We start from the raw sequence: 12,739 nt of genomic DNA, 5'->3' as shown, positions 1-12,739 counted from the left end.
TTCTCAGCTTCAGCCAGGGACCTCTGAAAGATGCTCCTAACCTGATATGTACTCCCCATGCTGCCTGGTACAGCGAACAGGCTTCTATTGAGATGAGAGAGGAGGCAGCCCGGGAGATCCGACGAGCCATTTCAGGTAACATACCTGTTACACTAATAATGGGTTTTCTTGGGTTGATTATTGTTTTCCCCAAGGGACAATGTATCAGGCTCCCAGGCTTCCCACTCACTAATAAACAACAGCAAAGCCACAATAACGAACTCCCTAATAACGGCGTTGTGCTTCACCAATGACTGTTTCCTGCTTCCAGGTCGTATTCCAGACAGCCTAAAGAACTGTGTGAATAAAGAGTTCCTGTCCCAGACTACTCACTGGGTCAATATGGACCCTGCTGTCATTCATCCTGAGCTCAATGGGTCCTACAGGTAATGAAACCACTGTTGATACATAATAACAAGTAGATACCGGTACTGTATATGCATTTACAAGTACTATAGCGTTTTCTGATTCATCCTCTCCTTGTTTCAGGTACCCTCCTGGTGTTGTGAGTTTGGCCTCTGGGGGGCTCCCTCCGCCTATAGAGGGAATCGTTCCTAATGCCGTGCCCATAACACACAGCCTGCCCAGCGTCGCCCACCCCTCTCACGCCCCTTCGCCGGGCCAGCCAGGCAAAGCAGAGTCAGACAGAGAGCAGCACCCCAATGACCAGTTGTTGTAGCCCCGCCCCCAGAGCTCTCTGTCCAACCAAAAGAACTCTACTGGTCTTCATTCGTCCGAAGAGGAATGGAGTTGAAGCCTCATAGGTTTCAAACAGCTGCCATGAAACAGACAGACTCAAAGAGGTCTATTACAGTTCATCTGGTCCAACCATAGTGGTCAACTTTTTCAAACATTTTTTTTTGTGCAGAAAAAGTAAAATAATAATGTGGATTTGAAAAGAGAAAACACAAATATCCTTTAAAGCGAATCCTGCTGTTTAGAATGTAGTTTGACCTAGTAAAGTGGGCGAATATCTGTTGCTGTGTCCTATGGGTTCATCGTTAAAGCAGAAGTAGTTGATTATAACATGAATAACCTATTTGTGTACAGTTTTTAGAACTATGAAAACAATATTTATATTGCAGTCTAAAAGAAAAATAAGGGTGAAAACTAACCAACTGATTTTAAAAAGACAGTATGTTTGTTTTTATATATACAAGCCCCAAAAGAGGAAGCTTTTGCACAACTTCTCAGGAAATTGAATTTCTGTAGTTATTTTCCATTTATGCCAGATTGTGCTTTCTTTTTCTACCACCTGCCTGTTTTGTTTATATGAGCAAACATACTAACCCATAAGAGTCTTAAGCACTGTCTATGCCGGGGGAGGAGGTGGGTTCTACTAAGCTATATTGAATTGTTTTAAGAAGGTCATATCAAAGATTATTTAGCTATTTGATTTTGAATTTTAAGACCCCTTGAAGTATCAACAAAAATGTAGATTTAAAAAAAATATATGAATTTTAACACAAACTTTCTTTAGATTTTTTTTGGGGGGGGACCATCTGTTGTTCCATGTAGTGATCTGTTATTCGATGCGTTTGTATGGGCTAATAAGCAGTAAGGCTAAATACAATTTTTAGGTATAAAAAAATATATATAAAAAATATACTGCTCAAAAAAAAAAAAGGGAACACTTAAACAACACATCCTAGATCTGAATGAAATAAATAATCTTATTAAATACGTTTTTTCTTTACATAGTTGAATGTGCTGACAACAAAATCACACAAAAAGAATCAATGGAAATCCAATTTATCAACCCATGGAGGTCTGGATTTGGAGTCACACTCAAAATTAAAGTGGAAAACCACACTACAGGCTGATCCAACTTTGATGTAATGTCCTTAAAACAAGTCAAAATGAGGCTCAGTAGTGTGTGTGGCCTCCACGTGCCTGTATGACCTCCCTACAACGCCTGGGCATGCTCCTGATGAGGTGGCGGATGATCTCCTGAGGGATCTCCTCCCAGACCTGGACTAAAGCATCTGCCAACTCCTGGACAGTCTGTGGTGCAACGTAGCGTTGGTGGATGGAGCGAGACATGATGTCCCAGATGTGCTCAATTGGATTCAGGTCTGGGGAATGGGCGGGCCAGTCCATAGCATCAATGCCTTCCTCTTGCAGGAACTGCTGACACACTCCAGCCACATGAGGTCTAGCATTGTTTTGCATTAGGAGGAACCCAGGGCCAACCGCACCAGCATATGGTCTCACAAGGGGTCTGAGGAACTCATCTCGGTACCTAATGGCAGTCAGGCTACCTCTGGCGAGCACATGGAGGGCTGTACGGCCCCCCAAAGAAATGCCACCCTACACCATGACTGACCCACTGCCAAACCGGTCATGCTGGAGGATGTTGCAGGCAACAGAACGTTCTCCACGGCGTCTCCAGACTCTGTCACGTCTGTCACATGTGCTCAGTGTTAACCTGCTTTCATCTGTGAAGAGCACAGGGCGCCAGTGGCGAATTTGCCAATCTTGGTGTTCTCTGGCAAATGCCAAACATCCTGCATGGTGTTGGGCTGTAAGCACAACCCCCACCTGTGGACGTCGGGCCCTCATACCACCCTCATGGAGTCTGTTTCTGACCGTTTGAGCAGACACATGCACATTTGTGGCCTGCTGGAGGTCATTTTGCAGGGCTCTGGCAGTGCTTCTCCTGCTCCTCCTTGCACAAAGGCAGAGGTAGCGGTCCTGCTTCTGGGTTGTTGCCCTCCTACGGCCTCCTCCACGTCTCCTGATGTACTGGCCTGTCTCCTGGTAGCGCCTCCATGCTCTGGACACTACGCTGACAGACACAGCAAACCTTCTTGCCACAGCTCGCATTGATGTGCCATCCTGGATGAGCTGCACTACCTGAGACACTTGTGTGGGTTGTAGACTCCGTCTCATGCTACCACTAGAGTGAAAGCACCGCCAGCATTCAAAAGTGACCAAAACATCAGCCAGGAAGCATAGGAACTGAGAAGTGGTCTGTCGTCCCCACCTGCAGAACCACTCCTTTATTGGGGTCTTGCTAATTGCCTATAATTTCCACCTGTTGTCTATTCCATTTGCACAACGGCATGTGAAATTTATTGTCAATCAGTGTTGCTTCCTAAGTGGACAGTTTGATTTCACAGAAGTGTGATTGACTTGGAGTTACATTGTGTTGTTTAAGTGTTCCCTTTATTTTTTTGAGCAGTGTATATTTGATAACAAATTTTATTTAGCCTTACTGCTATTAGCCCATACAAATGCATTGATTAACAGATGCACTACATGCAAAAACACATAGTCACCCTCCAAAGAATCTCAAGAAAGTTTGTTCTGAAGTGTCTGCCCTATATATGAGAGGCCTGTGAGTCTTCTGAGGCCTGTGAGCAAAACAACTGACCTACTGATGTACAGTACCAGTCAAAAGTTTAGACACACCTACATATTCAATGTTTTTATTTTATTTTTACATATTCTACATTGTAGAATAATAGTGAAGACATAACTATGAAATAACACATATGGAATCATGTAGTAACCAAAAAAGTGTTAAACTAATCAAAAAATATTTAAAATTTGATATTCTTCAAAGTAGCCACTATTTGCCTTAATGACAGCTTTGCACACACTTGGCATTCTTTCAACCAGCTTCATGAGGTAGTCACCTTGAATGTATTTAAATTAACGTGTGCCTAGTCAACAGCCAGTGGAATCCCGTGGCGCAATATTCAAATACCTTAGAAATGCTATTACTTCAATTTCTCAAACATATGACTATTTTACACCATTTTAACCTGTTGGGTCTAGGGGGCAGCATTTGCACGTCTGGATAAAAAAAATGTACCCGATTTAATCTGGTTACTAATCCTACCCAGTAACTAGAATATGCATATACTTATTATATATGGATAGAAAACACTCTAAAGTTTCCAAAACTGTTTGAATGGTGTCTGTGAGTATAACAGAACTCATTTGGCAGGCAAAACCCTGAGACATTTTCTGACAGGAAGTGGATACCTGATGTGTTGTATTGACTTTAAACCTATCCCATTGAAAAACACAGGGGTTTAGGAATATTTTGGCACTTCCTATTGCTTCCACTAGATGTCACCAGCCTTTACAAAGTGTTTTGAGTCTTCTGGAGGGAGATCTGACCGAACAAGAGCCATGGAACGGTGATGTCCCATTAGACACCTGGCGCGCTACTTCATGTTGGGTACCCTCGTTCCAATACGTTATAAAAGACTATGCATTCGTCCACCTTGAATATTATTCATGTTCTGGTTAAAAAAGGCCCTAATGATTTATGCTATACAACGTTTGACATGTTTGAACGAACGGAAATATATTTTTTCCCCTCGTTCATGACGAGAAGTCCGGCTGGCTTACATCATGTGCTAACGAGACGGAGATTTTTGGACATAAATGATGAGCTTTTTTGAACAAAACTACATTCGTTATGGACCTGTGATACCTGGAAGTGACATCTGATGAAGAGAATCAAAGGTAATGGATTATTTACATAGTATTTTCGATTTTAGATCTCCCCAACATGACGTCTAGTCTGTATCGCAACGCGTATTTTTCTGGGCACAGTGCTCAGATTATTGCAAAGTGTGATTTCCCAGTAAGGTTATTTTTAAATCTGGCAAGTTGATTGCGTTCAAAAGATGTAAATCTATAATTCTTTAAATGACAATATAATATTTTACCAATGTTTTCTAATTTTAATTATTTAATTTGTGACGCTGACTTGACTGCCGGTTATTGGAGGGAAACGATTTCCTCAACATCAATGCCATAGTAAAACGCTGTTTTTGTATATAAATATCAACTTGATAGAACTAAAAATGCATGCATTGTCTAACATAATGTCCTAGGAGTGTCATCTGATGGAGATTGTAAAAGGTTAGTGCATCATTTTAGCTGGTTTTATGGTTTTGGTGACCCTGTCTTTGACTTGACAAAACATTACACACAACTCTTGTAAATGTACTGTCCTAACATACTCTAAATTTATGCTTTCGCCGTAAAACCTTTTTGAAATCGTAAAACGTGGTTAGATTAAGGAGATGTTTATCTTTCAAATGGTGTAACATAGTTGTATTTTTGAAAAATTTGAATTTTGACATTTATTTGGATTCAAATTTGCCGCTCTTGAAATGCACCTGCTGTTGATGGAGTGCACCACGGGTGGCACGCTAGCGTCCCACCTAGCCCCAAGAGGTTAAAGACAAGACTCTTGTTAATCTAACCACACTGTCCGATTTCAAAAAGGCTTTACAACGAAAGCAAAACATTAGATTATGTCAGAAGAGTACCCAGCCAGAAATAATCAGACACCCATTTTTCAAGCTAGCATATAATGTCACAAAAACCAAAACCACAGCTAAATGCAGCACTAACCTTTGATGATCTTCATCAGATGACACTCCTAGGACATTATGTTATACAATACATGCATGTTTTGTTCAATCAAGTTCATATTTATATCAAAAACCAGCTTTTTACATTAGCATGTGACTAGCATGTGACTAGCATTCCCACCGAACACTTCCGGTGATTTTATTAAATTACTCACGATAAACGTTCACAAAAAACATAACAATTATTTTAACCTGATGGAGATAGGGGGCAGTATTTGCAATATCCTGGATAAAAAACGTACCCGATTTAATCTGGTTACTACTCCTGCCCAGTAACTAGAATATGCATATAATTATTGGCTTTGGATAGAAAACACCCTAAAGTTTCTAAAACTGTTTGAATGGTGTCTGTGAGTATAACAGAACTCATATGGCAGGCAAAAACTTGAGAAGATTCCTTACAGGAAGTGGCCTGTCTGACAAGTTCTTGTTCTTCTTGGCTCTTTTTATTGAAGACTGAGGATCTTTGCTGTAACGTGACACTTCCTACGGCTCCCATAGGCTCTCAGAACCCGGGAAAAAGCTGAATGATATCGAGGCAGCCCCTGGCTGAAACACATTAGCTCGTTTGGATAGTGGCCGGTCAGAGGACCATCAGACTGGGGCTCGTGCACGAGGGCACGAGATGTTTTTATTTTCTCTCTCTTTGAACGTAAACACGCTTTGCCAGTCGGAATATTATCGCTTTTTTAACCTCTTACATCTAGACGTTCTGCTAGCGGAACACCTGCTCAAATATCCAATGATAGGCGTGGCGCGAATTACAAATTCCTCAAAAATACAAAAACTTCAATTTTTCAAACATATGACTATTTCACAGCATTTTAAAGACAAGACTCTCCTTTATCTAACCACACTGTCCGATTTCTTAGGTTATGTCAGCAGAGTACCCTGCCAGAAATAATCAGACACCCATTTTTCAAGCTAGCATATAATGTCACAAAAAACAAAACCACAGCTAAATGCAGCACTAACCTTTGATGATCTTCATCAGATGACACACCTTGGACATTATGTTATACAATACATGCATGTTATGTTCAATCAAGTTCATATTTATATCAAAAACCAGCTTTTTACATTAGCATGTGACGTTCAGAACTAGCATACCCCCCGCAAACCTCCGGTGAATTTACTAAATTACTCACGATAAACGTTCACAAAAAACATAAAGTATTTTAAGAATTATAGATACAGAACTCCTTTGTGCAATCGAGGTGTCCGATTTTAAAATAGCTTTTCGGTGAAAGCACATTTTGCAATATTCTGAGTTGATAGCCCAGCCATCACGGCTAGCTATTTAGACACCCACCAAGTTTAGCCCTGACCAAACTCCGATTTACTATTAGAAAAGTTTGATTACCTTTGGTGTTCTTCGTCAGAATGCACTCCCAGGACTGCTACTTCAATAACAAATGTTGGGTTGGTTCAAAATAATCCATTGTTATATCCAAATAGCGGCGTTTTGTTCGTGCGTTCAAGACACTATCCGAAGTGTAAATAGGGTCATGAGCATGGCGCATTTCGTGACAAAAGATTTCTAAATATTCCATTACCGTACTTCGAAGCATGTCAACCGCTGTTTAAGAATTATAGATACAGAACTCCTTTATGCAATAGCGGTGTCCGATTTTAAAATATATTTTCGGTGAAAGCACATTTTGCAATATTCGGAGTAAATAGCCCGGCCATCACAGGCTAGCTATTTTGACACCCCCCAAGTTTGGTACTAACCAAACTCAGATTTACTATAAGAAAAATTTGATTACCTTTGCTGTTCTTCATCAGAATGCACTCCCAGGACTTCTACTTAAACAAAAAATGTTGGTTTGGTTCCAAATAATCCATAGTTATATCCAAATAGCGGCGTTTTGTTCGTGCGTACAAGACACTATCCGAAGGGTAACGAAGGGTGACGCGGCGCGTTTCGTGACAAATAAATTCAAAATATTCCACTACCGTACTTCGAAGCATGTCAAAAGCTGTTTAAAATCAATTTTTATGCGATTTTTCTCGTAAAATAGCGATAATATTCCGACCGGGAGAAGTTGTTTTCATTCAAAGACTCAAAGAAGAAAATGGACTCTTCACGTGCACGCGCACACCCGTCTCATTGTTCTCAGATCGACCACTTACCAAATGCGCTACTGAGTCATCATTCAAAGTTCTGACGCCTTCTGAGAGCCTATGGGAGCCATAGATAGTGTCACGTTACAGCAGAGATCCTTTGTTTTGGACAGAGATGACAAAGAAGGCCAAGAAATGGTCAGAGAGGGTGCTTCCTGTTTGGAATCTTCTCAGGTTTTGGCCTGCCATATGAGTTCTGTTATACTCACAGACACCATTCAAACAGTTTTAGAAACTTTAGGGTGTTTTCTATCCAAATCAAACAATTATATGCATATTTGAGTTACTGGGCAGGAGTAGTAACCAGATTAAATCGGGTACGTTGCGCCTTCTTCACCACACTGTCTGTGTGGGTGGTCCATTTCAGTTTGTCAGTGATGTGTACGCCAAGGAACTTTAAGCTTTCCACCTTCTCCACTGCGGCCCCGTCGATGTAGATAGGGGGGTGCACCCTCTGCTGTTTCCTGAAGTCCATGACAATCTCCTTTGTTTTGTTGACATTGAGTGACAGGTTGTTTTCCAGGCACCACACTCTCAGAGCCCTCACCTCCTCCCTGTAGGCTGTCTCGTCATCGTTGGTAATCAAGCCTACTACTGTTGTGTCGTGTGCAAACTTGATGATTGAGTTGGAGGTGTGCTTGGCCATGCAGTCATGGGTGAACAGGGAGTACAGGAGGGGGCTGAGCACGCACCCTTGTGGGGCCCCAGTGTTGAGGATCAGCAGAGTGGAGGTGATGTTTCCTACCTTCACCACCTGGGGGCGGCCCGTCAGGAAGGCCAGGACCCAGTTGCACAGGACGGGGTTCAGACCCAGGGCCTCGAGCTTAATGATGAGCTGGGAGGGTACTATGGTGTTGAATACTGAGCTATAGTCAATAAACAGCATTCTTACATAGATATTCCTCTTGTCCAGATGGGATAGGGCAGTGTGCAGAGTGATGGGGATTGCATTGTCTGTGGATCTATTGGGGCGGTAAGCAAATTGAAGTGGGTCTAGGGTGGCAGGTAAGGTAGAGGTGATTTGATCCTTGACTAGTCTCTCAAAGCACTTCCTGATTACAGAGGTGAGTGCTACGGGTGCTACGGGGCGATAGTCATTAAGTTCAGTTACCTTTGCCTTCTTGGGTACAGGAACAATGGTGGCCATCTTGAAGCATGTGGGGACAGCATACTGGGAAAGGGAGAGATTGAATATGCCCGTAAACACCAGCCAGCCAGCTGGTCTGAACATGCTCTGAGGATGCGGCTAGGGATGTCGTCTGGGCCGGCAGCCTTGCGAGGGTTAACACGTTTAAATGTTTTACTCACGTCGGCCATGGAGAAGGAGAGCCCACAGTCCTTGGTAGCGGGCCGAGTTGGTGGCACTGTGTTATCCTCAAAGCGTGCGAAGAATGTGTTTAGCCTGTCTGGAAGCAAGACGTTGGTCTCGGCGACGTGGCTGGTTTTCCTTTTGTAGTCTGTGATTGTCTGTAGTCCCTGCCACATACGTCTCGTGTTTGAGCCGTTGAATTGCAACTCCACTTTATCTCCACACTGACGTTTAGCTTGTTTGATTGCCTTGAGGAGTGAACAACTACATTGTTTATATTATTTGTATATACTTTTTTTGTACCCCTTTTCTCCCCAATTTCATGGTATCCAATTGGTAGTTACAGTCTTGTCCCATCGCTGCAACTCCCGTACGGACTCGGGAGAAGCGAAGGTCGAGAGCCATGCGTCCTCCAAAACACAATCCAGCCAAGCCGCTTCTTGACACAACACCCACTTAACCCGGAAGCCAACCGCACCAACGTGTCAGTGGGAACACTGTACACCTGGCAACTGTGTCAGCGTGCATTGCGCCCAGCCCACCACAGGAGTTGCTGGTGCGCGATGGGACAAGAACATCCCTGCTGGCCCAATCCGCCACTAACCCGGACGACGCTGGGCCAATTGTGCGCCGCCCCATGGGTTTTCTGGTCGCAGCCGGCTGCAACAGAGCCTGGACTCAAACCAGGATCTCTAATAACACAGCTAGCGCTGCAGTGCCTTAGACCACTGCGCCACTCGGGAGGCCCACTATATTCTGCCATATTCCCAGTCACCTTGCCATGGTTAAATGCGCTGGTTCGCATTTTCAGTTTCGCGCGAATGCTACCAATTATCCACGGTTTCTGGTTAGAGTAGGTTTTAATAGTCACAGTGGGTACTACATCTCCTATACACTTCCATATAAACTCTAGATTATTGTCGTAAACTACCCGGAACATATCCCAGTCCACGTGATCAAAACAATCCTGATGCGTGGATTCCGATTGGTCAGACCAGCATTGAATAGTCCTTAGCACGGGTACTTCCTGTTTGAGTTTCTCCCTATAGGAAAGGAGGAGCAAGATGGAGTCGTGGTCAGATTTGCCGAAAGGAGGGCGGGGGAGGGCCTTGTAAGCATTCCAGAAGATTGAATAGCAATGGTCGAGAGTCTTAGCAGCGCGAGTAGTATATGTTTATAGAACTTCGGCAGCCTAGTCCTCAAATTTGCTTTGTTAAAATGACCAGCTACAATAAATGCAGCCTCAGGATATGTGGTTTCCAGTTTGCATAAAGTCCAGTGAAGTTCTTTGAGGGCCGTTGTGGTTTCGGCTTGAGGGGGGATGTAAACGGCCGTGGCAAGAGGACAGAGGAGAATTCTCTGTTCTGCATTTGTTTGTGAGGTATTATAGGTTGGGCGAACAAGAGGACGTGAGTTCCTGTATGTTCCTATAATTACACCATCAGTCGTTAATCATGAAACACACCCCTCCGCCCTTCTGCTTCCCGGAGAGATATTTATTCCTGTCTGCGTGATGTACTGAGAATCCTACTGGCTTTACCGACTCCGACAGAATACCCCGAGAGAGCCATGTTTCCATGAAACAAAGTACGTTACAGGCCCGATGTCTCTCTAGAAAGAAATCCTTGCACTAAGCTCATCAACTTTGTTATCCAAAGACTGAACATTAGTGTGTAATATACTTGGAAGCGTTGGGTGGTGTGTGCGCCTCTTAAGTCGAACCAGCAGGCCGCCTCAAGTGCCTCTCCTCTGCCGGCGATGTTTTGAGTCGGTCTCTGGAATAAGTTCAATTGCTCTGGGGAGAGTGAACAAAGGATCTGCTGCAAGGAAGTCGTATTCCTGGTCGTAATGCTGGTAGTTCTGGTGAGTTACCGCCGCTCTAATACCCACTAGTTCTTCCCGGCTGTATGTAATGACAGAAAATATTTCCTGAGATAATAATGTAAAAAATAGTACATTAAAAAACAAAATACTGCAAAGTTTCCTAAGAGCTAGTCACAATGCTGTCATCTCCGTCGGCGCCATCTTCTGGCAAGAACAGCTCAAATAGGCAAAGAGAAACGACAGTCCATCATTACTTAAAGACATGAAGATCAGTCAATACGGAAAATGTCAAGTACTTTGAAAGTTTCTTCAAGTGCAGTCTCAAAAACCATCAATCTCTGATGAAACTGGCTCTCATGAGGACCGCCACAGGAATGGAAGACCCAGAGTTAGAGTTACCATCCTCAGAAATAGCAGCCCAAATAAATGCTTCACAGAGTTCAAGTAACAGACACATCCCAACATCAACTGTTCAGAGCAGACTGTGTAAATCAGGCCTTCATGGTTGAATTGCTGCAAAGAAACCACTACTAAAGGACACCAATAAGAAAAAGAGGCTTGGGCCAAGAAACACGAGCAATGGACATTAGACCAGTGGAAATTTGTCCTTTGGTCTCGAGTCCAAATTGGAGATATTTGGTTCCGACCGCTGTGTCTTTTCCACTGTAAAGCATGTAGGAGGTGGTGTTATGGTGTGGGGGTGCTTTGCTGGTGACACTGTCTGTGATTTATTTAGAATTCAAGGCACACTTAACCAGCATGGCTAGCAGAGCATTCTGCAGCGATACGCCATCCCATCTGGTTTGGGCTTAATGGGACCATCATTTATTTTAACAGGACAATGTGGATCATTAAAAAGAAACAACACACCTCCAGGCTGTGTAAGGGTTATTTTACCAAGAAGGAGAGTGATGGAATGCTGCATCAGATGATCTAGCCTCCACAAATCACCCGACCTCAACCCAATTAAGATGTTTTGGGATGAGTTTGACCGCAAAGTGAAGGAAAAGTGCTCAGCAAATGTGGGAACTCTTTCAAGAATGTTGGAAAAGCATTCCAAGTGAAGCTGGTTGAGAGAATGCCAAGAGTGTGCAAAGCTGTCATCAAGGCAAAGGGTGGCTATTTGAAGAATCTCAAATATGAACTATATTTTGACTTTTTTAGTTACTACATGATTCCATGTGTTATTTCATAGTTTTGATGTCTTCACTATTATTCTACAATGTAGAAAATAGTAAAAATAAAGAAAACCCCTTAAATGAGTACGTGTTCTAAAACTTTTGAACGGTAGTGTAATTATTTTGGGTTAACCAAAATCCAAAAAGAGATGGTTGTGACTGTATGCATTTGTATTAATTATTTTTTAAATAAATAAAAGTCCCTTTTAAAATGTCAAATGTTATGTCTTTGTCCGTTGGCATTCAGTCCAAGGAAAATGGATGCATTACCCAAAGACTCTACTCGATGGTACAATAGCTGGCTGTGAGGCTGAAGGCCATTGTACCTGTATCTGAATTCCCATGAGATTATTGTTTCGATTTTCAATAAACATATTCATGTATTTCCTCTCAGGGATATAGGAATAAACACATATTCATCTTGCTTCGTGGGGGAAAAAGGCAAGTTGCAATCTTGATGATTTACATTTGTATATGTTGGAACGCAGAAACCTATGCATTTAATTATAGGAGACAAGTAAGTAGCATACTCAATCAAATATCAATCTACTCCGTTGTTCAACTTGTTCGATTTTCTTTGAGGAAATGGGGTTACTCTTTTTTAGGGTGAATTATATTTGAATGTCAATAAAACATACATTTGTTTCACAAAGAATGATTTCTTTGCACAAATCTGACTTGAATTGCTCACTTACAACTAAGACACTAGTTACAATCATGGCTGTATATTTTGTAAGTTCCTTTCCTAACAGGCTTGAGTCAGGCTGCTGGCATGGACAATAGAAAGAGCTGTATATGTGTGTGTTCTTTTCACTCTAAATTACAATCCCCGGAAAAGAGCAGCTGGTAGTTCTGATATT

At 42.5% G+C, this 12,739-nt stretch overlaps 1 protein-coding gene across 1 annotated transcript in view; it reads left to right on the top strand.

Moving 5' to 3' along the window:
- Window positions 1–2,637, top strand: part of LOC106604969 (C-terminal-binding protein 1) — a 49,456-nt gene extending 46,819 nt beyond the window's left edge. Inside the window, exons 7-9 of the mRNA XM_014200141.3 lie at window positions 8–135; window positions 311–425; window positions 529–2,637. Coding sequence (XP_014055616.2) covers window positions 8–135; window positions 311–425; window positions 529–718 — 433 coding nt within the window. The 3' untranslated portion in view covers window positions 719–2,637. The remainder of the gene's footprint in view (window positions 1–7; window positions 136–310; window positions 426–528) is intronic.
- The last annotated feature ends 10,102 nt before the right edge of the window (window positions 2,638–12,739 follow it).

This window comes from Salmo salar, chromosome 05, assembly GCF_965601325.2.
Source record: "Salmo salar chromosome 05, fSalSal1, whole genome shotgun sequence".
In the NCBI taxonomy this organism is placed as follows: Eukaryota; Metazoa; Chordata; class Actinopteri; order Salmoniformes; family Salmonidae; genus Salmo; species Salmo salar.
Note: the sequence above shows the minus strand (reverse complement) of the source record. Positions and strands in the feature narration are given on the sequence as shown.